The 24,753-nt window shown below is 43.3% G+C and overlaps 3 protein-coding genes across 4 annotated transcripts; 1 reads left to right on the plus strand and 2 right to left on the minus strand.

Moving 5' to 3' along the window:
* Window positions 1–697: 697 nt before the first annotated feature.
* rfc1 (replication factor C (activator 1) 1) lies at window positions 698–10,813 on the minus strand (the record flags this gene model as incomplete). 2 transcript variants are annotated; one of them, XM_079160273.1, is made up of 23 exons in its annotated part: window positions 698–1,304; window positions 1,413–1,607; window positions 2,167–2,380; window positions 2,474–2,619; window positions 3,419–3,536; window positions 3,695–3,948; window positions 4,035–4,130; window positions 4,482–4,619; window positions 4,907–4,995; window positions 5,116–5,230; window positions 5,368–5,483; window positions 5,624–6,038; window positions 6,282–6,386; window positions 6,736–6,915; window positions 7,013–7,120; window positions 7,664–8,032; window positions 8,133–8,210; window positions 8,390–8,467; window positions 8,626–8,927; window positions 9,303–9,419; window positions 9,971–10,046; window positions 10,139–10,279; window positions 10,724–10,813. In XM_079160273.1, 23 exons carry the CDS (start codon window positions 10,724–10,726, stop codon window positions 1,191–1,193), a joined length of 3,567 nt encoding a protein of 1,188 aa, XP_079016399.1. In that variant the 3' UTR covers window positions 698–1,190. The 2 variants fall into 2 exon arrangements, with proteins under 2 accessions (XP_079016399.1, XP_079016398.1); XM_079160272.1 differs by lacking the exon at window positions 10,724–10,813 and having other exon boundaries at window positions 10,139–10,300.
* Window positions 10,814–13,456: 2,643 nt separating this feature from the next.
* On the minus strand, window positions 13,457–17,649 carry rpl9 (ribosomal protein L9). Its single transcript, XM_079158808.1, has 8 exons — window positions 17,628–17,649; window positions 16,933–16,979; window positions 16,727–16,842; window positions 16,283–16,378; window positions 15,933–16,065; window positions 15,719–15,799; window positions 14,460–14,586; window positions 13,457–13,603 (listed from the first exon to the last, which is right to left on the minus strand). Exons 2-7 carry the CDS (start codon window positions 16,976–16,978, stop codon window positions 14,483–14,485), a joined length of 576 nt encoding a protein of 191 aa, XP_079014934.1. The 5' UTR covers window position 16,979; window positions 17,628–17,649; the 3' UTR covers window positions 13,457–13,603; window positions 14,460–14,482.
* A 479-nt stretch (window positions 17,650–18,128) lies between these two features.
* lias (lipoic acid synthetase) lies at window positions 18,129–24,750 on the plus strand. The gene is made up of 11 exons (XM_079160192.1): window positions 18,129–18,265; window positions 18,537–18,712; window positions 20,044–20,137; window positions 20,785–20,865; window positions 21,272–21,428; window positions 21,927–21,984; window positions 22,062–22,190; window positions 22,935–23,080; window positions 23,156–23,226; window positions 23,334–23,445; window positions 23,853–24,750. The coding sequence occupies exons 1-11, from the start codon at window positions 18,182–18,184 to the stop codon at window positions 23,912–23,914; spliced, it is 1,170 nt and encodes a 389-aa protein (XP_079016318.1). The 5' UTR covers window positions 18,129–18,181; the 3' UTR covers window positions 23,915–24,750.
* The last annotated feature ends 3 nt before the right edge of the window (window positions 24,751–24,753 follow it).

Here is a 24,753-nt window from a genome sequence, read left to right on the forward strand (position 1 = left end):
GCTTGATATGCTAATATTCAACAGACAATAAATCAAAACAGAACTCTTCAGGTGAATTGTCTTTTTTAAAGCTTGTTTTTCTATAACTTTTTTTGAGGAGATCTTTGTTTTAATGACATAACATACTTTGACTTTAATTAACTGCTGTTTAATGGTTTTCTTTTTATAGCATACTATAATGCGATTTTTTTAATGTCATAAATTCTGTGAACATTTTTAATGACAAAAAGTAATAGTATATCATAAAAAAGGCATAGTGTAGTTTGTATTAAAAGACAGAAAAGTCATATAGTATACCATAAAAAACAAAGTATGTTGTGTCATAAGTCATTGAATAATATGAGATAAGAAGTCACAGCAAAGTCATGGTATAGTATGTCAAAAAAAGTTATAAAAATCTCATTTAAATATCTTAAAAAACAAGTGGTATAAAAGTCATAATGTAGTATGGTGGAAACATGATTAGTGAGGTATGTTATAGTTAAAGTATAATGTCGAAAAACCCTCAAAGTAAAGTATGTCGAAAAAAGTAATACGGAAAAGTGTTTCGGAAAAAGTCATGTTGAAAGAAAAGTCAGTCGAAAAACTCAAAAAATGTCATTAAAAACAGTTTGATATTATATCTTTAAAATAAAAAAAAACTCCCAGAAACACTTTTATTAAAGTGTAAAATAAATCAATCACTGACACTCGTGAGTGACATATTTCTCCTTTAATCCTCATGAAATGTTTGGTTTTTTACAAAAATTGCAATTTACAAGAACATCAGTGCTAACCGTAGAGCTAAAACATTTCTGTTTGTAGTCGTAGCAAAGAGAACAGACGTATACATCCGTCACATTATTTACAGCCTCAACATCTGGCCCACAATCTCATGACGGGAGACGCCCACTACTCTCCTGATGAGACACGTCGCTACGCAGCTCTATAGACATGATAATAAAGGAACCAGCAGATAATACACAGCATGTGTTCACTCTGATGGAAACACGGCAGGAAGTTAAAAAAGGGGGAAACCTTTCTTACTAGCTTAGTGGGGTTAGCGTGTAGAGTTGCCTGCAATAACCAGACTCACTACTTTCTGATACTCATTTAAGGATCTTTGCAAGAATATTACAGTGTGTGTGTGTGTGTGTGTGTGTGAGGGCGGAGGGAGGCAGACCAGGACAGTTTCCTCCTCTGGTCAAAGCTCATTTCTTGGCCTTGCCTTTCCCCTTTCCTTTCCCCTTCCCTTTGTCTTTCCCAGAATCCTCCTTCTCCTCCTTCTTCTTCTTTGACTCCTTGGTGGCTTTGGCCTTCTTCTGCTGCAGGGAGGAACAAGACACAGACGACATGTAAACAGAGAAAGCCATAAAGGAGTGTGCATGGGATCCGACGGTTTGGCATCGTTATCTCGCTGTTAACGCTCTCACTTTGATCATGGCGTCGGTTTTGAGGCCCTCGTCCTCGGACTCCTGCGCTTCGTTGGTCCCGTCCTCTCCTCCCAACTCGGCCTCAGCCTCCCCCCCGCCACCACCACCACCGCGGCGGCCCTTCTTCACCACTTGCAGGGAGTACGGCGTCAGGTGAACTTCTCTGTTGTAGGCCCGCGTGAATGCCGCCTTCACCTGCGAGGAGAGAGTGTGTGTGTTGTGAAGTAGAGGACGTGGGCTCTGGTGAACGCGGATGATTGAGAACAGGTGGGTAAGTGACACTCATTTAAAGCCAATGTGTGGGACTTTTCCATATAAATGAGCGCCTGTTACATTCAAGCCCTTGCAAAGGGAGTTCACACAGTGCTGATTAAGCCTAAGTCTGTATTCCTCAGTATAGCGGAGTGGAGGTGTCTGTGGAGACATTCCCGCACTGAGAACACCAGAAGAATGCCGATCGCTCTCAGAACGAGTAGTTCATTAACTCCACAGCAAAAGCGTTTGCATGAGCAGAACACAAAGTGCCATCAACAAGACTCACGCTGACACTCACAGCGTAGCTGCTGATCCTAGCTCTCTGATTGTTTACACGGTATGCCTGTCATCCTGTATTATACCTCGACAGGCAGAAATGGTGGGAGTAGAACACTTCAATTACAGCCTGAACTAACTGTGGTATAGTTTCTTACACGTCACTTTCGACCACTGCTTCCATGCTAAACACCAAACACTCCCTCCTCCTCCTCCTCCTGACCTTAGGGTCCAGTTTGGAGTAGGGGTCTGGCTGTCCGCCCCAGACGCTGATCTCCATGATGCTGTCCACGTCCTCCTTGATGAGCTGGTAGTTGTCCAGCAGCTGCACAGCTTCCCCGGCGCCCTCCGCTCCGAGCCTCTGGAGAGGGCTCAGCAGCGTCTGCCGCAGGTAGTGCAGGTAGTCCAGGTTCACCGCCTGTCTGCTGCACATCGTCCTGCACGAGACAAACAAATGAGACGCTCAAATACACTCCAGTGTGATTGTGTGTGTGTAGATAGTTGACAGGTAGCGATCAAGGCCTACTCACTTCAAACCCATGTGTGAGGCCAGCTCCTGGACGATGCGGGAGTGTTTGTTGGTGGAGGAGAACTTGCCGAGCCAGCTGGGGAAGGTGGGGAACTGACTCATGTAGCCTTTCATCAGCTCGCCTGGTAACACACTGGCATAGATGGCCTACGAGCACACACACACACACACACACACACACACACAATGATGAATCTCTGGTGCCCCGACACAGGAGCGTGTGTTTAATTACATGTAAATATCATGAAAATGCATCATTCAAATGCTATGACGTTTTTGACATCATATTATGTCTTCAAAAAACATCTTAAAAATGCCCAAAACAAAGAGGTAATAAAAAATGTCATTTAAAAAGTCAGAAGTCAAAGTATAGCCTGTGATAAAAAAAACACTTATATGGTAATTTGTAGTCTGATTCTTAAAGTTCAGATGACTGAACGTGAAGACAACAGTAGAAGGTGCGCGCGCGCACACACACACACACACACACACACACACACACACACACACACACACACACACACACACACACACACACCTTACTTCATCTTGTCAAGGGCTCATTGCAATATGGTCTCAAAACAGTATAAAATGCAAAATGTATATAAAATGACAGACACTGGTCGGGTGAAAAGTAATCGAATCGTGAGGCCGTCGTTGATCCCATCCAGGCTACACTGAACTCACGTTTTTTCCAGAGATGGGCCTCAGCCACGGTTCCATCTCCTTGACCTTCAACATTTGTCCAAAAACCTGTATTTCTCCATGAGCTTTGTAGTTTAACAGCCGGCCGTAAAGGGACCGTAGCGTAACATAATCAAGCAGTAGTCAGTGGAGAGCAGTGTACACCTTGAAATACAAGGAAGAGTCTCCTTCACCCCTAAAGTGTGTGTGAGTGTGTGTGAGTGTGTGAGTGTGTGAGTGTGTGTGTGTGTGTGTGTGTTACCTGGGTGGGCAGCAACGACCAGTTCTGCCTAGAGCGGATCTGTCGGTCCACCAGGTCCCCGTCAGAGATGGAGTCGGCCGTCTTGCTGAGCAGCATCAGGTGGGACTTCAGGTCCCCACTGAGAGAAGAGACACAAAGTATCACATGAACAGTTCCACATCACTGGCAGTATTCGCTCCGTTTTCTTGTCGAGATTTGCTGCCACTCCCTTGTCTGTGCACTTAATGGAGCGCTTAGCTTAGCATAGACAGAATGGAAACAGCTAGCGTCTCTCACCCGGCAGCCTTTGGCCGAACATGCAGGTAGTTCTCTTGGACAAAGAGCGGCGCTAGCGAGTAGTCGTGGAAGAAGAGGTCCGACTTGTCGATGAGGCTCATGTGGGCGGTCTCCTCCCCCGCGGCAAACACCTTCCTACAAACGTCAAACGGCCCCAGTTTCATGTCCTTGCGGGCACTGGCTGCGTCAGACTTGCACTGGTCATACGTCATCACCTTGTCTTTGGCCGACCACATGCTCAGGTTGTGGATCACCTGGAGAGAAAAAAAAGAAAACAGTGAGCATGGTCAGAGGGTTGCGAGTGAAGACATGTCCTCAGTGTAAACTTCGTCTTCTTTACCTGTCGGACGTCCTGATTGGAGGCTAGGATGATTTCGTTAAGAGCTGGGGGCGGGATCTTGATTCCCTCTTTGAAAGCGAGCGACATCATGGCTCCCTGCCAGATCAGAAGGAAACAGAAGTGATGGGGCGGTAATAGTAAATGATTACATTTAAGAGCCTACTTTAACTAAAAGTGGGTAACAGACAGACAGCAGTTCTTTGGGTCATTATTAGGAATTGTTCGCATTCAAATTCAATTCATGAGTTTCCCTACAACTCCATAAACATTCATTTGTATATCGTCAGCTGGTTTTCAGCCACTAACCAAATACATACAACCTTAGATTTACATGTTGGGTTCATTCAGCTTCTCCGTGGGTCAAGTTTTAAACCAAATGCTAGAAAACTTGTCAGATATGGGACAGAGTGTGTATGTGTGTGTGTCTGTGTGTGTGTGTCTGGTTACCTTGATCTGTTCCACTCGCGGCCTCTGGAAGCGCAGATCGAAGCAGTAGTTGGCCAGCGACCTGATCTTCTGGTGGTTACGATCGTTGCACATGCAGATGATGGGAATCTTTGAATTTCTGATCAGGCCGATCATCTCCTGCAGGAGGCGAAGGGTCAGAGGTCAGTATCAACGTGACGCATCTGTCCACCAATTGTCACTTTCAGTCCCCTGTGGGAGCAGTTATCAATGAAATGTGCCGATTTGACAGCAATCATTTCTTTAAATGCACTTAGAAACAGCCCACAATGATGCACCAATGTCATCACAACTTGAACACATGAACCTGATGTTTTTCTTTAAACATCTGTATTCCTGCCTACAAGTTAAGATCGACCCCCCCCACCCTACACAGACTATGAGAGAAATGTTTTGGGTTTTTTAACCTGTATTCCTCCGCGGTCTTCGTTGCCGGCCATGCCATCAACCTCGTCCATGATCAGGACGTGTTTACTGCTCACTTTCTGAGAGGTGCCTACAAAACACGCGCCGACAGTCACATAGACCACAGTATTGAACAACACTAAAGGCTAAAGTAGGTTCACATGTCTAACAGAAGGAAACATTGTGAAACAGAAAGGAAGAGAGGGATCACCTTTGTAGAAGCTCTCGATGCTGGTGTTGTTGAGCGACTCTGCGACGACTTCCTTCAGACTGTTTTTGCTGCGACAGCAGCTCGCGTTCATCTCCACGTAGCTGATGCCCAACTCCTGCAGGCCGACGCACACAAACACAGAGGAGAGGCTGAGACTAGAAATCATGGGTGCAGCAATACTGAGAAACACAGACTATTGTGAATACATAGAAAAGCACCCAAAAACATGCCTGTGTGTGTTTTCAGACTGACCTCACAGACTAGAGCTGCTGTGGTGGTCTTGCCCACGCCCGGAGGTCCAGAGAGCAGAGCAGCTTTGTATGCAGATCCATCATCTCTCCCTCCTCCAAACTTACCAAACCTGGCAGCTGCACAGCAACAAATGGCACAAAGCACACGCTGTTTAACGCAGATACAGTTTTCAGAACCAAAACAAGCTCTGGTGTGTAGTTTCTATCATTACTCGGAATGCTGCTGACGCACAAAAGAGAGATCAACCGTCTCCTACCTGCTGGCTTGGCAGAGCCCCCGCCGTGGTGTTTGTTCCAGCTCTGCAGCCAGCGGAGCAGCTTGTTGGCACAGCTCTGTTCTCCCTGTTGACCGATCACAGTCTTCAGAGAGCGCGGGCGGTACTTGTCCACCCACAGCAGACTGGCGTCGTCCCCCGTCAGCGATGGGGATGATTTTCCTGAAGAGGAAGAAGAGGAAAGGCCGAGCTCCCGGCGGGCAGTGTGACCCGAGCCTCTCCCAGGTGGAGTGGCTCCACCTCGGGTCCTGGCACCGTGGCCTTGTGCCAGGCCGGTCTTTGACGGGCTCGGGGTGTGAGGGGACCGGGAATTCCCCTTGGAGGGGGAGATCTTCTGGGCTTTGGGGGTGCTCTTCGATGTCTTGCTGGGGGGAGTCCTGGTCTTTGAGGCTTTGCACTAAAAAAAGAAAACATCCAGATTAGTTACAGCACTTCATATTATACCATGCGTGCATGATATAGTTGAGGTTGAAGATCAACTGACATTAAATTACTTCTTCTGTTACAACATACAGATTAGTTTGTGATTCCTGTTCCCTTGAAAAAAAAGGTTTTGACATCTTACTTTGTGATAAAGCATGAAATAACATTTTTTTTTATAATTAAGACTTGAAATGATGAAGTGGTAAAAAGAGCTGACCTCAGCCTCTGCAGTGATCTCATACTTGGACTTCTTCCCTGGTTTGGTTCTGATCAGCTCCAACAGAGCGTCCTCATCTAGGATCTTGGTGCTGAAACTCTCCGCCTGAGAATAAAGCCAATTGTACAAACGCACTATATTATTTGACGGGCAGATACAGTAAAAAAAAGAGAAACTCCTATCACATGTTTAAATGCTCAGCATTGCACTAATTAACTCTGAATACGCTCATTATTATGGCCTGTACAATTTACCATTTACGTACATACCATAATGTAATGAAGCAGAATGTAGACTACTGTTAAGCTCTGATCCGCTCCCATTAAAGCTAAAACATCAGGGTTCACTAGTCTTCATAGGATTATAAAGTCATCCAAAAACATGCAAGTCAGCATCAGAGCTCTCCGCCATCACACACATTCTTTAAGGACTTTGTTAGTCCGGATCAGGTCACCTTCTCGAGCTTGGAGACTCCGCTGTCTCTGCCCTGCACCAGGTAGGTGGTCTTCTTGCTGATGTTGCCCGTCACCTTGCCTCCGTAGCGCTCGATGAGGGATTTGGCGGCATCCCTCTCCATGGACTCCATGACCCCCGTCAGCACAAACATGCAGCCCTCCAAACAGTTCTCTGCACCCTGGAACACACACACACGATATACAGTCAGTGATTAGGAACAAGATAGAGTTCAACGGGAAGATGGTCAGTCTGAAGGCTGTGTGTGTGTGTGTTACCTGTGGGATTTCCTTGGAGCCCAGAGCTCGTGGTCCATCTCTGTTGAGGAAGTTCCTGAAAGCTGCAGAGTTGACCTTCTTCTTCTCTGCGTCCTCAGGACTCGTACTCTAATCACATTGAGAGACAGAGGACATTTACTGTGTTTTTAACTTGTGTACTCAGTTTTTTTACTTATTTTTACTTTGAATATATGTTGGCCCAATCCTAATCTCCCTTTAAAGGCCTCAAACCCTGAACCCTCAGGGACTGACGTCTCCTGGTAAGTGGTTGAGTGTGAGAGTGTAATATAATCTCTGCTTCCATGTTCCATCTTTAACCCTTAATGTTTCTGAGTAAACGTTATATTCCAGGCTGGACACACTTGTGCCGTCCTCTTTGTTTACGTCTCCATGCTTCCACTGGTTACCCCGTGTTTAACGTCACATTGCTATGAATTGTGGGTAATTTCCTTGGGCAAAGTCTGCAGGAATGCAGATTTAAATAAAGGTTTCATGAAGGTCTCAAAATGTCTGCCAGGGAGCCTCACACACTCGACGAAGTGGGACAGAACCAAACCCTCACTCTGCGTGAACACGCCTCAGAGGCTGTGAGTCCGTGCGTGTGGCGGTTGGGATCGGGCTGCTGTGTTTGTGTGCTTTGCGTTCGCTCACCTCTGGTTTCTTGGGAGACGGTTTAACCGCGGTAGGTGTGGTTCCTGTTTTGGGAATGAACTTCTTGTCCGAGCTCGACGAAGCGAGCGGCTCCTTTTTGGGAGAGATTTTTACTTTTGTGAGCGAAACTGGCTTTTTTCCCTTCGACCCTTCGTCTCGCTCCTCGTTCTCTTTCTTCATCATGGCCAGTTTGGAGCTGGCTTTGACGGGGGCGGGGTCCTTCTTAGGAGTCGGGCCAATCACATCCTCCGTCACGCTGCCCCTTCGGGTGGCCTTTGACGAGCTGCTCTTGCTGCCAGCAGCAGAGTCTGTACTGCTCCTTCTGGGAGCTGCAGTAGCGGCTGGTTTTTCATCAGAGCCTTTACGAGCCTGGATGAGAACACACACACACACACACACAATGATATTCAACAACCACTGAGACAAAAAGCAGACGTTCCTTTGAGATGTTTTTTTTTTTTTAAATGACCTTCTTAGCTTGAGGCTCCTCATCCAGCATGGCCAAAGTTTTGGCAAATTCCTCGTCCTCATGGACCTGCTTCTCCAGCTGAGTGAGGTTGGATCGAGAAGGCAGACTTTGAATAAAGGTTGTAACTGAGCAGCAAATGTAGTTGTCTGCGTTATACTACTCTGTTTGTGTTATCCAACTAAGAGTCTACGACCCAAAAGGTATTCAGTTTATAATTCATATCAAATATCAAACTACTAGTGCTGTTATAGCGCTACCTCCATCATGTCCTCCTCCATCTGCAGCTGTTTGGCGATCTGCTCATCGCTCATCAGATCATCTGCTTCCTGAGTTGGCTGAGGAGAAGACGGGTTTTTAACAAAGTCAGTTTGCTGTAAACGGATTCTTATTTGACACTGCGATGAAAGGCTGAAACAAACAGTTCAGTGACGGGTTCAGTGGGCGTTACTCAGAAAGCCCTGCGTGTTGACGGTTTGGATGAAAAAGCACTCACGGCCTTTCGCTTGGTGCTGGCGACGAGCTTCTTATCGGACCGCCGGACCGCCGCGCTGCCGAAGAAGTCAAGCACCGAGGTGGGGGTTTGTTTGCGCGGAGGAGGCGGAGCTAACTTTGGGGTGACGGGAGACTTGAGCGCAGCTTTCCCCTGAGTGGTGGAGGGCCCGGACGGAGACTTCAGCCCCTCTTTGGCTCCTGGACGAGCAGCAGCGCCCGCACCTGCTTTCGCCGGTTTGGCCGAGCCGTTCTGCTTGGGTTTGGAGACCTTCTTCAAAGACTGAAAGTCGTCGCTGTCTGAGTCTACAAACAAAAAAAGAGAAATCAAATCAAAATACATTTTCAATAAATGTACTTCCTCATATTCAATCTGGACCCATCTTCCTACTAATGCGTTTAGAGTTTCCCTAATTCTTAACATGACGACACTTCTAGCTGCTACGTCCTGTCTAGATTCTAGCTGGTATGACAGACCATCAACTAATATATGTTCTTCTCTGTGGAAGTCGGAGTTCAAAGACGTGCAGACTACGGCTATAGTTATGTATGAGATCATCTCTTTCCCCTCATCGTCATCGAGGCAAATGTGACAATTAGTCACGACATGGATGTCGTGTCATGTTGCACAGTTCACGCATGCGTGTCTGCAGTATGAGGAGAAGCCAGCGACCCCATTACCTGTTTCAGAGACATACTGCACAGGATCTTTTTTGGGCGGTGGCTTCGTTTTGCTGGTCGTCTGTTTCTCTTTGGGGGACTTCTTGGACTTCCTTGCTGGCTTCTCATCCTCGGAGTCTGGACAGAGGGAAAAACAAGACGCGCCATGAAGAGAAGACGCAGGGAGGTCAAAGAGCAACGAGTCAAACTGTCGACCACAGCGGATCACAAAGTCTCTCCTCCACAAAGCAACGCAGAGATTCAGAGGTTTACAGAGTTTCCTTCAGTCCATCTGGTTAACAAAAGTACTCCATCTGCTAAGAGATTAAAAAGAGAGGTATTCAAAGTCTCAATTTATTAATTAAGGGTAGCAAATATCCCTATCTTAATTATTAAATTAAGAGTCACAATTTGGGGAAATATACCATTTTTAATCTCTCAGCAGATGGAGTAGTCCGTTATCCAGATGGAGCGAAGAAAACTCTGGAAACCTCTAAATCGCCGCCCGCGACTGAAATAAAACTAAATGACAATTCAACGGGATTGTCAGCCTAGAAAAACCTTCTCAACAACGGTGACTATTACAGAACATCCCTCTGCACATCAAAGAGGCAACAGATGCTTTGCTCTGTGCCTCAGATGTAACAATAACACCGGAGCATCATGGTGCCGCTCAGAATCATACATACCGGATTCTATGACTGCATGCTTCCTTCGTTTTGTCTCACTGTCCTTCCGTCTCTCCTCTGGTTTGGAGCTTTTCACCTGAAGCACATGAACCACAACGAAACATGAGGAATAATGAAACAGATGAATCACTGTAAGGAGGGTGGGGCGGGGGGGCATCGTTTCCTTGCCTTGGTGGTCTCCTTCTTCTTCACTTCCTCGTCCGAAGAGAGAGGATTCTTATTCTTCTTCTCTGTTTTAACGTTTCCGGTTGGAGCTGGTTTCTGCACCGCAGGCTTGTCTGAAGTCGGTGCAAAGAACCGCCTGATGTCCTGCGCGCGGACAGTCGACATGTAACGTTATGATGTTTAACGGACAACGAGGTTATTGACTGAGCACACACATTACATCTGTCTGACGTCACTTACAACGTTAACGTTGCATACTGGATAAACAAGTGATGCTTTACAGTTTGAAGATTTCCCTTTCTGTTCTGACATTGATTTTCTCATTTTAGGGAAACGTGCATCATTTAAACTCTAACGAAACAGCAGGAACATGTCACCTGTTACAACAGAGCACACTAGGATCAACTCAACGTGAACGCGCTGACTTTGAGGAACACTTGTTCATCTTTAGCTGCGGCTAACACTGAGCACTGCTCTTGCGTTTCAACAGCAGCAGAAGTTCAAGACAACAGGATTCTTCTACCGTTTTGTGAAAGCGTTGTTTGTACTGACAGCTTGCAGACCGAGCGGATGAAATGTGTAACTCACCATTATAAACAGCTTCCTCGCAGTTTACGGTCAGGCTTGTTGTCAGAAAAAGTAATTTAATCATCCAACTGCTTGGCGCGAAGCTGGATTGTGACGCCTGAAGATGACGCACACCGGGAGGTGGTTGGTGTGCGTCATGTGCGTCACTGAACGTGCGTTTGGTTGTTTTCCAAAAATGATACACAGCAATAAAAAGAAATAAACCACCTAAATTATGAAAAAATAGTAAGGGGAAAGTAAATATGTTTATCAAAAGAGGAAATACGAATATATTTAAAATGTATATAGTATACACTAGAGATAATACAAAGTTAATTTGAGGATTTCTTTTGTTTTTCTATTCTAAATTATATCTAATTGCGACTGATACAACTTAACAAATCGATCAGATATTAATTAAAAGAAGGGTCTCTATTAGACCCCATGCATGATGTAAATATAATGTAACTTTATTTAAACCTCTTTTTCAGGAGTGTCCTGACCAAGTTAGCAGCACCACATAGTACATCATAAAGCTGAAGGACTGACTTATAATGATCTAAAATAAAATATAAGACTGATCATATACTATAATAAGTAATGAGGCGTATGCTACGAGTATTACCCAGTTAAATCTTATGATAATTAAGATTGAGCAAGGGAATATTCTGGTTATTGTTTTAAAAGATTATGCAATTGTTGTTTTTTTTTACTTTCAAGGACACAGTTTTGTATATCTTTCCAAAATGCATGTCTATGTATATACTGAAAGCACACATGTTCAACTGTTGTCTCTATAGGAGGACAACAACTTACATTTCTGATTTAAAGGAGCACATGTCGAGAAGCTGACGGTGGAGGGGTAAAAATGACAGGGATACAATTTATGGATATGAAATTGTATAAAGCATAACTCAGATTTTTACATTCAATTTGATTCCTAATAGGGAGAAATATAATCACATATTAGAGTCGCTGTAAAAAGCCTTTGATTCTCAGGTGAAAGTTTCCTGGAATTCACTCCTTTTTCTAACATTTACTTTGATGCCACAGCGTGTGATTTGATGCCCTTTGATTTATTGACTGATACCATGTGTCCACAATAAGAAATCAATGAATGCTCAAACGAATAATGTTGTGAAATGTAATCAACTGTATATAAGAGCTGGTCTTTCTCTGGTTCAGCACACGGAGACCAGGGCAACAGGCTGACTCTGAAAGAGGAGAAGATATTTCTCTTTTTTCCTGTTCTTAACTCTCATCCTCTTCTTCGTCCTGCCGAGCCCCACGGTCACAGTGGCCGCCCTGCTTTCTTTGGAATTCTTTGCAACTCTTGAAAGGCAATGATCTGCACCATCTCCACCACGAGGACGCCGACTGTGTCTCTACTAGTTTGTGCCATGATGTCTCTGACTAGAGCTAATGATGACAGTGAGTATCAGGTACAGTGACAGATTATTATTAGCACACAGAAGCTCCATTAATTGATCGTTTACCAATCCTTTAAGGACCTCATAAGACGGTGACCTTGGAAATAGGCCCGTAACAGTACTTTGGGCTAACATTAGAGCGGGAGTGAGGTTTAAGATGACTGTTCAAAGTTTAGCAATAAAATCAGCTGTATGTTTTAAAAGTATGGTTCCAGATTGTCTGGAAAAGAAAAGATCTAAAATGGCGAAAAAGACTCAACTCAGCATGGTCAGCAGAGTGTTGTCAGGATTATGAGACACAGATTTTAAACTTCAAAGCAAAGCAAACAGTAAACATATTTAAAAAAAGACATCTCATAGGACAAAGACATGGACACATGCGTCCTGCCATCTCGGATTTTAATGCATTACTGTTGCACTCCTAAATTCCACATTTGAGATTGACTTTGCAGTGTACTTTTTGAATAGTGGGACACTGTTACCTGAATCTGAATTTATATAGAGGGGAGGCCACATTAATGGCTGTGAGTGCAATGACATTCAATTTGTTTCAACACTGACATTACAATGTTTTAGTTTAGGAAACTAAATGATGTGAAAGCTGTAGAAACATCCCTTTGCATAGTTAAACCTGAGACACTGGTCTCAAACATCAGTGAGGCGAGTGCTACCGAGACTATAGGTGCAGGCCTGTGATGGAGGCTACATCACTGTGATGTCCAACAGCTTCTGACAACCGGATTCGTTCCATGCAGTCCTGGTTCAAACCGATCCCAGACCATAAAGAGCAGCTAAACCAAAGAGCAACATCGTCATGACTCAGCAAGCAGCTACCCGTTACACCCCAGAAAGTATGGAGACCCACACCTGACATGACTAACTAAATATACGACAAAGAAACGGCTAAAATACCAAAACCATTACATTGTGTTTATTTTTATTTTTTATATTTCACAATTCTAAAGCTGAATTTTTTCTAGTATTTATTACTCATACAAGTAACAATTTGAAGTTTGTTTACAACACTTGGATGTGAACAAGTATTGACTTTTCTTTTTAATGTAGGTCCAGTCTCCTTTATTCACATTACAACTCATTTGTAATTTATACTTTGGAGTCACCATCGCGGGTCTATTTCGGCCACCAGACTTCAGCGGCTGCGACACTAAATTAATGCTTCATGTTAGGCTAATAGCTTTCATGCGCTTTTCTTAAGTAGCGGAATGGAAATACAACTGCATTTTGTTGTGCAACCCTGTGTACAGTGACAAATTAAACTTTGTCCTCCAAGTGTTACAAATAAATGTGACAAAGATGCGGAGGACAGATTGACTGGAAAAGATGGTAGTTTTATTGGTCATAACAGGACATGGTGAACAATTCTGCATGTTGCTCCACCACAGTAGTCTTCTTGCTGACTTAGAAGACGTCCAGGAACTTCCTGACCGCGGTGGCCTTTTGACTGAGGTCGCTGAAAAGAAAAATACATATAAATTACCACAATATGCTAAATGACTGAGGCCTGAAGGACATGAGCATTATTAAAGCAGACATCTAGTTTCTTCAGAAAACATTGAAATAAATCTGATTTTAGATGCCGTATTAGTCTTAAACGAGGAAATTAAACTCAAGTGAAAAACATGACAAGGCATCTGAAGCAAAAAACGGCTGGACAACAGTTCAGTGTTAATTATAGACCTCCAGTGGAACCATGTTGTGGTGATATGATCCATGTATTGTTTCACAAAACTGTGTGGGCCCACATCAACTATAAAGAAATATAAATGATGTTAACTTTCATGTAACGAGTTTTGATGTCCTGTAAAAGAGGCATCCTCCATAAACAACTGTTCTTCTATTTTAGAAACGACACTCAAGACAGCATCTCAGTTGTGATTTTTTTTTTTAAATACCAGAAAAATAAAATAACTCATGACCAATCAAGAGTACAATTATTCTATCAACACATTTATTAACCTTTTTGGGTCGATTGTTGCAGGTTCTAGCTTCTAAAATGTACGGCTTTGAAGCTTTTCTTTATCATATATGAGAAATACTCTGATACTTTTGTATTGTTGTCAGATTAAAAGAGTATTTTAGAGATCCGTTTATTTATTTTTATACCAATTTCTGCTATTTTATAGGATTAATCCTGAAAACAATCAGATTACTTAGTGAAAAAAGTATCAGGAAATTACCATATTGCAGAATCTAACGGAGGAAAGAGCAACTACAGAACAGAAACATGTGGCTGCATCACCACCAAGACATCAGAGTGTCAGCAACATGCAAAGATAAAGAAAAGGGGCTTTGGCAGCATGTCTGACCTCAACGAGTGCAGATGTAAAGTTTACTTAGACGATTCCACTGTTCCCTTCTCAGATACGTAGATACCGTCCAAGAACTTTCTGATATCCTTATTTTTGACTGTGGTGGCCTGTTGGATCAGCGCAGCTGGAACAGAGAGAAGTTGGGATGATGAGCAACAACAATGACGGAGGAGAAGAAGAAGAGACTGAAGAGCAGACTGAGGAGCACTGGACAATCAGGAAGTACCAACACCATGACAGTCGGGATGTTTTGGATCAGTATTTCACATTTGTAATGACGTGGTAGTTAAATCCACATCACATGAAAAGTGATTCTATAGATAAGACTACACATTTTAGGAGATCAAAATGTATTTGGCAATATCAAAAATGAATGATCTGGTGTCGAAGTAGAAGGTAATTTATAAGGAAATGGCACCAAGTACGAATAAAATCTAAACTGAGGTACAGTGATGGTATATTTTCTACACTGAAGTCAGAGGTATATCTGAGGCATCGTTAGATGGAACATATCATTTTGTTAGGCTGGGCTTTGCTTTAAATTGCTATTTTTGTCTCTTCAGAGCTCTAAAAGTGATTTAAGTCACTTTGTTCCGGCGCTCACAACTCGGCACATACACAGCTATGATTTTGCTTCACTATTAACCAAAATACTTTGGGAACCACTGACTTCAGTCTTGTTGCAATCAAATACTGTATTTTTAAAAAGTGCTGGAATTAACTGACTGTCACCATATACTGTACATTTAAAAGCACAAAGATATGGCAGCAATTTTCTACATCACATCATTTATCAATGATAAAATTATGAATGCACCTCAAATGGTAATGAGGAAGCGTACTACTTTAAACGACAGGAGAGTCACTCATGTCATCAGTTTAGTGGAATAACCTACATGTTGGCAGAGCTTTGACAGGATTAACCTCAACATGCAAAGACTGATGTGAAACCAGCAGCACAGAAAGGTCTACAGTTTTGGGAGGAAAGGTACCAGCCAATCACATGTCACAAACAGATTTCCTGATCCGTGTTTAAAGTATTATTACACTAAGCATTAAGGCAGCATCAATGAATTAAAATGGTTATATCAGAGAGCCTGCTGAGGAGATAATGACATACAATCCAACATTGAGGTTGAGGAGAGTTTTAACAACCGGAAAGCAGAACGTATGGGTCTGAACACGGGGAAGGATGTTAGCAGTGGTAGTGTTATGAATCGTTCCCCTCTGATGTGGAGAAAAAGGCGACAGCGTACCCGAGTTTGACACCAGCTCAATGTCGTTACCCTCCAGCACCAGCTCGTCCTTCTGGACAGTTGAGACGGCACAATTCACACCTGGGGAAGAGATAGAAAAAAATTATTTTACCATTCACAATGGGATCAAATTACTGTCACACATTAGCACATTTTAAAAACGTGGGATTCTTGGACCCCCCAACTACAATATTCCCAAAACCTGCAGACTCACCAGTCCTCATTCTAACACGGCGGATGTACTTCTCCCCCAGGAAGTTCCTGATCTCCACCATAGCGCCACCCTCCTGCATGACCACGTTGATTGGGAAATGGGCGTACACAGATCGCATTTTGTACCGGAAACCCTGCAGAGACAGAAGGGACAGAGGCATTGAGCCGAGGCGTAGAGGCAAACTAAATATATTGTTCTCACAGCCAGGCGGAACAGAAACCATACCACTACAAAACACCAAGCCACCATAGAGACTGGGCATAGATCGTGTAATAGCAGTTTGGCACCGGTACAATTAGCCTTCGTCAATAACTCAAACATGCATCAGACAAATTCAACTGTAGTCTCACCAAAGTGACTCCCTTGATCATGTTCTGGACGTGGCTGCAGATGGTGCGGACCGTGGCCAGCTCCTTTCGGTTTCCCCACCATTTATCCACACGAAGCTGAGGGAGACAGCACAGAGACTCATGATGAAAAAAAACCCTCCAAGACATCACTGACATCTCTGGGATATTGCTCTGGCCATTTTAACGAGTTACTGGCAATTTACAGAAAAATATTCATTGAAATAAACAAAAATTAAATGACAGATGATCAAAAAAAAGAGAGCAGATCTTCAACCCTTCTGAACTATTTAAGTACTTGTGGTGATACAAGCAACAATTTATCATTCTACAAATGGGTTATCTGGTAACATTCAATCAATTCACCCAGTGGTATTTGAGCCTGCCTACACATTGCTGTTACAGTATGGCACTGAAGTGTTAGCAACAGTACGTGTTCCTCCGTACCTTCTTCTGTTTCTTGCCCAGCAGACTGAGCTCCAGGTTGATGTGGTTGAACTCCCTGACGAGTTTGCCACGGGGCCCCTTGACCGTCACCGTCCGCCCCTTCAACCTCACCTCGACTGCAAGAGACACACATGGAGGTGTAAGAAGCCACACTCTACACAACACAGGTACCTCAAAAGAGCACGCATCAATCACCGGTTTCTTACCATTGTCGGGGAGTTCGACAGTCTGACTGCTGAGAATGGTCTTCATTCTGTAAAAGAGACGCAGCAAGTGTTTAACGCTCTGAAGCTTGTTTGCATCCCTTAAGATACGACAGCTTTACTTTCCACAGCTTCACTTAGCATTCACTGTTGACCTGCCATGTTGTACATCCCACAACTACAGGACAATGTTTGGTTTCACGTGACAGTGCGGCCACTGTAAATCTGAACAGTTATGAAAAGTGTCTAGCCATGAGCAGCTGAGCACAGCCACACTGTTACCTCAACTAGCTCTTGTGCTAATGCTAACGGAATGCTACATTGGGCAGTGACACCGGTTGTCACACATGTGTATCGCTGAGCAGGAATCATTTTGCTACACAGTAATGTGGTGTAATTAGAGACGCCACAAGAATACGTGAATGTATTTGATATATGATGTTATTGGACGTGCAGCGGCCCCGAGCACGGATACCCGGCGCTACAACGCCAGGCCTCAGACAGACAGCGTAACGTTAACCGATGGAAAAACAACTAAGATATTTCTTAACAAACCTAAAGTAAAGGCAAATACAACTTAGGTAGTGAACAACAATATTGTCCGCATCTGGTGGGTATAAACTTAAGCCAAAAACATGCTTAATTGACACAGATGGAGTTAGATGAAACTCAAGGAATAGTTTTTCAGCTATCCTCACCTCGTCGGTAGCAATGGAAAGGGGGACGGAAGGACGTCACGACGCAATTGTAGAGCACGTACGTGCCGTCACCAGGCATTATCAAACAATCGAGGGACGTCATGATTGTATGTCGGTTATAGTTATAACATAAATGTACAGTGAGCAAAATACTGTCGCTGTAAAACTGGGAACAAATACCAACCGACATACATGAGTTGTTTTAATGTCAATATGTTGACGAAATTTCCTCCTAGTTAGCTCTGCCGCATTCATATCCATTTATAAAGACCGAATCACGTCTAGTCGGATGGTGGTCACGTCAACTCGTTTCTTTGTTGCACAAAAGAGATTTTCAACCTCAATAGGACTAAACGTGTCAAATAAAGTTTGACATATTTTTTTTCACAACTTAAACTTGGTTAGCGCATGACCCGTGAACGCACTACATCGGAGAAAAGCAGGAGTGTGTATCTTCCCACTCGGTGTACGCCACTGGAACGCAGCACCAGACCAAAGCAGCCGATCGTCGAGGTTTGTTGCCAATGACAGTCGCCTGCTAGCTGGCTAAAGTCATGGCGCTGCTAAAACGAAGTTACTGTGTTGCTGGCCGTTTTTCCGCAAACCATCTATGGCTGAGTCCCAGGTGCATCCCACATGTGAGTATTTCACTGCTCGAGTATTCTCCAACTAACAAACACCGACGGTCTGGGTAATCTGTCAACGGCCACCGTCAGCTGTGAGCCTGGCCACGGGCCTTGGTGTACGGATGTTTTGTAACTAAGCCGTATTGACAATAAGGCAGTTTATAACTCTCCCAATAAGTGGCATATTATACGGACTCGGAAACATCCCGACAGCATATGATTATCTGAAGTATCTCTGTGAAGCAGTGAGCCCTGAACCTCACCCTCGGTCCTTCCTCTGCAGGTTTACACCAGCAGTCTGACGACTGTGGCGAAATCCTCCCCAGACCGGACTGAGAGAAAGAAGGAGCTGCTGAGTGACGACGGGCCCGATCTACAAGACTTCATTTCAGGGGATTTATCTGAGAAAAGCAAGTGGGCCGAGTACAGAGGCAACCTGAAGAAAGAGAAGGGAGAGAGGTGAGACGGCACAGAGATTGTGGTAAACATGGGGGACAACATAGGAATTGTTAGTTCTCTATTCAATAGAGAACTAAGAATAGTAGAGTGTTATCAGAAGGGTTCAAAGACCAGATCAGACCAAGCCTCATCTACAAGACTGTGCAGAAATGAATCCAGCACACATCTATTGTGAAACCCTGTGGGACCCTCTGCTTGTATGTGGAATCCCTTCTGCACTTCCTTGAATCACTTGAATCTGAATCAGCTCTAGTTTACCAGGAAGTGGTTGTGCTGTTGTTGGTTAGACCGCATGCAAGATGTCAGTGTAAGAGACAAGTATTAGTAAACACAAACAGTATAGGAGACTGTGACCGACACAGCAAAGAGTGTGCAATATATGTATTTATACTACGTAATGAGATATGCGTGTATGTACATTGTGTGTCCATCTGCTCACTAGGTGTTGTTTGTCTTGCATTATTCATACCAGGCTTATAGTTAAAGTAAAGTATATTTCAAGCATTACTGTTGTGAATTTAACAAAGGGGTTTTATTATTATTATTTAAATCGATTATTAAATTGGGTCCATTTACATCAGAATCAGCTTTATTGGTTAAATACGTGTACACATACAAGGACTTTGCTCTTGATATCAAATCTTCTATCGATATAGATCGTTTTTATGTGTCTATTGAAATGTTTTCTGCTCATTCATAAAATATATAGTGTATATGAAATAGCCACACGGTAAAGCATATCTGTATACTATATATATACAGTTAGTTGATCGCATTGAACTGAGCGGTAATGTAAAGCGCCATGTAAAAACAAAACCTCAAGCTTCAAAAGATATTCCCTCAAAATATTTCACACTAGATTCTCTTGAGAAATCTGAGCCGACGTGTCCTCGTTATTATCAATTTAGATCAGGCAGTAGTGTATCACGATATCTCCATATATGATTCCTCATGATACGATTACATTGGAAGACCATACGTTGTTTAAATAAACACAACTATTATGTACATACGAGTAGGTTGAAATAGGTGTATTCATAAAAAAACCCAGCAATGAACAACCTACATTATTCACTAGGACTGCTTTTAAGGGTTTATGAATATACACGATTTCTGATTCATAAAACAATATATTGATTTGCCTTTCAGGTAGCATTCCCATCTGGTTATTTTATTAATAAAAGTGTTTTTTAAAGTTACATTTTCACGTCCTGTATCCCAGTGTGTGTGTGTGTGTGTGTGTGGTGAAGATGATTGGATCCAGCCTCCTCAGAGACGAGGGCTCTCTTGCACACTCAGTGAGCGTCTCTGCTGGTGTTTCTTTGTGACAGGCTGCGGCTTCCTCCATGGCTGAAGACGGAGATCCCCATCGGGAAGAACTTCAACCGGCTGAAGAGCACGCTGAGGGACCTCAACCTGCACACAGTAAGTGTTGTAGACTGGTGACAAGTTAAAGGAACAGTCCGCGTAAGTGACACGACATGTTGATGGAAGGGTCACAACATATCCCTACAATGTTGTTTAGTTTTTTTTATATTTTTAACAAATGTTATTCATACTCGTTAGAGCATGACCATCAGATTACATTTTTTTGGATCATTTTTAATATTTATTAATAATATTTGACACGTTCTGTCAAGTATTCATAGACTGTTTAAACAGCCTTAGAACAGGAAATAATTTCAACATTTAAACCGCGTTCATCAATACAGAGACTGGTGGTTTGCTTATGGAGAATTTAGATTGATGGCTGTGATATTTATGCTTGATATCAGACAGATATTGTGAACTGGTTACACTCTTGTTTCCACTCAAACTCTGTGGAGTGGGCGGATCCAAAGGTCTGGACCCAGCCAAGTAGTATTTAGCTAGAAGGAAAATAAAGTCAGTCACTCTGAACTCTTGAGACCCATTCGCAAAAGAAACGCTTGCTTCAGCAGTATTCTTCAAATATATCATGAGCTGGAGTGATATCGTGAGTTTCACATGGAGACTAATCTATCTGATCAAGTCCTGTAACCCCGTGTACCTTCTTGTGCATTTGAGGACTGTGTGTGTGTGTTTTTTCTCAGGTGTGTGAGGAGGCCAGGTGTCCTAACATCGGGGAATGCTGGGGAGGAGGAGAATACGCCACAGCCACAGCCACCATCATGGTTAGTCTCCCGGCACACTGGCTTTGTGATGCAACTGAATTTTACCGACAGTTATAGAAAAGTGAAAGTACACCTTTTTGATCCCCAAAAAAAAAGCACACTTTTTTTATTTTATTTTTACAAAGAAAATGTAAAAAAACGTTTTAGTTTAACATGATCTCTGTAGGTCTTGTAAATGTGTCCGTGTCTCCACAGGCTAAGCTAAGCTGCTTTATGAAGTGCTTCCAGTTCCCTGTTATTCAAAAGATTTATGTAAAATCCATAATCCACACATTTAATAAACCAACGCCTGGTATATATATATCTTAAGAGAACATCCTATGATATCTGTGTGGATTATCTGCTCCTGTCATACAACATGCATATCACAGAGTTGATGTTTTTTTTTGGCCCTCTCTGTATGTAGCTGATGGGGGACACGTGTACCCGGGGGTGCAGGTTCTGCTCCGTAAAGACGGCTCGTCGGCCTCCACCTCTGGACCCAGACGAGCCCTACAATACAGCCAAGGCCATCGCTGCCTGGGGGCTGGACTACGTGGTTCTCACCTCAGTGGACAGAGACGGTAACGGCTCCCTAATCAATGCATCTACCTGCTGGAGCAACGTTACGTCGCTGCTCGCAGCCAAATTTCAAGGAGAAAAGAAACTCTCACTTTTTAAAAAACTTTTAACAACACACACACACACACACACACACACACACACACACACACACACACACACACACACACACACACACACACGTAAGCTTCAGTATAAGTCCTACTAAGTGGCTACTATTATCTTCATCAGCGAGGGATCTGAGTTAGTTTGTGGTTGCTTTAAATCTGGTCAGTCAGTTCGTCATGCAACTTATTAATCAGCAAAAATACAAAGTTTTCAAAACAGTATTCGTCGTATCATCATCAACACTTTTTACAGAATACACGCTTCCTCCTAATAGATTTTAAGAAATACAAACGTCCACCAATTCAAAATAACCAACCGACTTTTCAAAATATTAGCGAACAGTTTAGTCCACAGTGATGCCCTGTAGTCACATTTATATTTAACTTCTGCAGATATTGCTGATGGAGGGGCAGAGCACTTTGCTAAGACCGTCTCCAACCTGAAGGAAAGGTATGAACTCCCATCACGTTTGGATTCATCGGGTGTTTGAATCTTAAATGAATAAATACGCATTTTTGTCATCTTAGGGACTCTCACATCCTGGTCGAGTGTCTGACTCCTGACTTTCGCGGTGACTTGGCGGCAGTAGAGAAGATCGCCCTGTCTGGGTTGGACGTGTACGCCCACAACGTGGAGACGGTGCGAGAGCTGCAAAGGTACTGACTCAGCATATTGCCTCTGTATTCATACCGACCTTTTATATATGGGCTGTCATCAATTCTTTTTCTTTAAAATAAGTTCATAAAAGCTCAAAGTTAGTTGTTGAGCATCTAATCTCTGTTTCAACGTTGATCAATGCCTGGATGCCTCGGATCCATCGGCCTTCACTAACCTCTGATCATCCAACAAGCCAAAGAATAACAGGGTTTATGAATCATAAGAACGTCTTGGAAGAGGTATAATAAATAAATATCATTCATATTGCCCTTTGCACAACAGGGAGACTGTGTTTACAATGATATGCAAGAGCACTTAACAATGTGTCATATTGGGCTGTAAGATTTAAATTCACCAATCACACGTTCTAAATAGTACATTATTTTGATTATTAAAATAAATATATATTTAAATCATAATAAAAAAGTACTATTTTAATCATTTAAATAATGTATTTAAATGTTTGTTTGAATACATTATTAACATACATACACTCTCCAGCTTGTATTTGATATTTAAAATAAGAACTCTGTTCAGTTGTTTTACTGTACCCGGTTACAGGAGGACAGTAATACGCACGCTGACCAGCAGGGGGCACAACAGATCCATTCTGTTAGGATAACTAGTGTAGAAGTGTAAAAACAAGGAAGAAGCACTGTGAAAGTGTAATTGTTTATGGTGATCTGGCTGTATATTTCCCCTTTTTGTCATTTAAATTGCTCATGATGTGCATCTGTCGCTAGGTTTGTCCGTGACCCCAGAGCCAACATTGACCAGTCTCTGAGTGTCCTGAGGCACGCGAAAAAGGTCAACTCCACCGGGCTCACCAAGACCTCCATCATGCTGGGACTGGGCGAGACGGACCAACAGATACTCAACACCTTGACCGGTGTGTACACACAGATCCAATCCTAACGCAAAGCACAACACATTCCTAAACCCCACTGTTCTGGTGATGTTGCAGAGTTGCGAGAGGCAGGAGTGGACTGCCTAACACTGGGCCAGTACATGCAACCCACTAAACGCCACCTGAAGGTAAGCACATCACACATTGCCCCTTTACTAAGGCAACAGCACGGCCAGAGAAATGCTCGTGTGGTTAAGGTAAAGCACGCTGTGACGATGTGTGTGTTTGGGTGTAGGTGCAGGAATACGTCACTCCGGAGAGGTTCGCCCACTGGGAGAACGTTGGGAATGATCTGGGCTTCATGTACACAGCCAGCGGGCCACTGGTGCGATCCTCCTACAAAGCAGGTGAGAAACGCGCTCCGTGTTGGGACGGTTCACGGATGGACCGATTTTACTCCGGTGACATAAGTGATGACTTTATTTAACGACCATTCTATCCTGAATTTACAGCTAAAACTCCGCTTAAAGAGGGTTCCCTCTCATTTCTATAGTCTAATATGTTCCTCTCAAGTCTAGTTTCAAAGATGTGCAGTCTATGGTTATATTCATGAGATCATCTCTTCCATGCTTAGAGTTGAGTTCTCTACTGACTCGTATCAGTTTCACAGCATATACTAGTAACATAAAGAGTATTCAACAAGACTAATCACACCCAATGCGAGCTACACACTTCATTCGTTTGCTCTTTTCAAGTAAATGACATGTGGTCAGAGAGAATATACATTTTTCGATTGTGTCTTCTCTCCTAACAGGCGAGTTCTTCCTGAAGAATCTACTGAAGAAGAGAAAAGCAGAAGTCCCCATAGCCGAATGAAAGGCACAGACGCAGCAGCTTCTAGAGGCTTCCTCCCTTTAGTGTCCACTCTACTACAACTATACGCATTACAGGGACAGCTTTACTCCTGCCGGACCATAATGCATCACTGTACGCTGCAGCACAGGAAACCCATAACTTTATACGAGTAGTAACAAAAACAAAACAACCAAAACAAGGCAGGTGACATCGTGTAAGTACAGGGACTATTCTGTTCCTTTTCAACGCACCTGTTCTGCTTATTTAACCTTCACCAACTCAAACGAACGTTTTAGAGAGAGATCAAAGAGAGCAAGCAGCGGCTAAAGGCCTGCAGGTTTGTAGATAAACTGATTGAGAGCAGAAACCTGGTGTTAGCAGAGGCAGTGATTTGCAATCTCTGCACCACAGGGGCCCCTAAATCACACCAACTATGAACTCCCTCCCCTCAGGGGCCCTGGACTTCAGGTAGAGCTACTGACCTTTGACCGCTGGCTCCGTTTATCAACTCTTTGATGTTCAGAACTGATTCAATGAAGCGTTAAAGAGGGAGTGTTCTTTTTTTGAGGACAGAGGGTTCCTGCAGCGGCTCAATGATTCAAGACTTGAAGAAAAAGTACAATTCAAGCCTCAAATTGTCCGTTTGTCGGGTACAGAAGTATGAGGAGGAGGAGGTGCCTTTATCTGTATCTGATAAACAGACAGTTTAGGCTCAAACTAACTTTTTAACGTAAAAAACTATTTTGACTTTTCACCTGGACAAGAAAGATGTGCGTTTAATTTCTGCACCGATTGTTGGGACAGAACAAATCTTTAAAATGTACATTTGTATTTAAAGAATTAAAATTCATCAGTGCACA

Source organism: Pholis gunnellus (genome assembly GCF_910591455.1).
Source record: "Pholis gunnellus genome assembly, chromosome: 5".
Taxonomy (NCBI): Eukaryota; Metazoa; Chordata; class Actinopteri; order Perciformes; family Pholidae; genus Pholis; species Pholis gunnellus.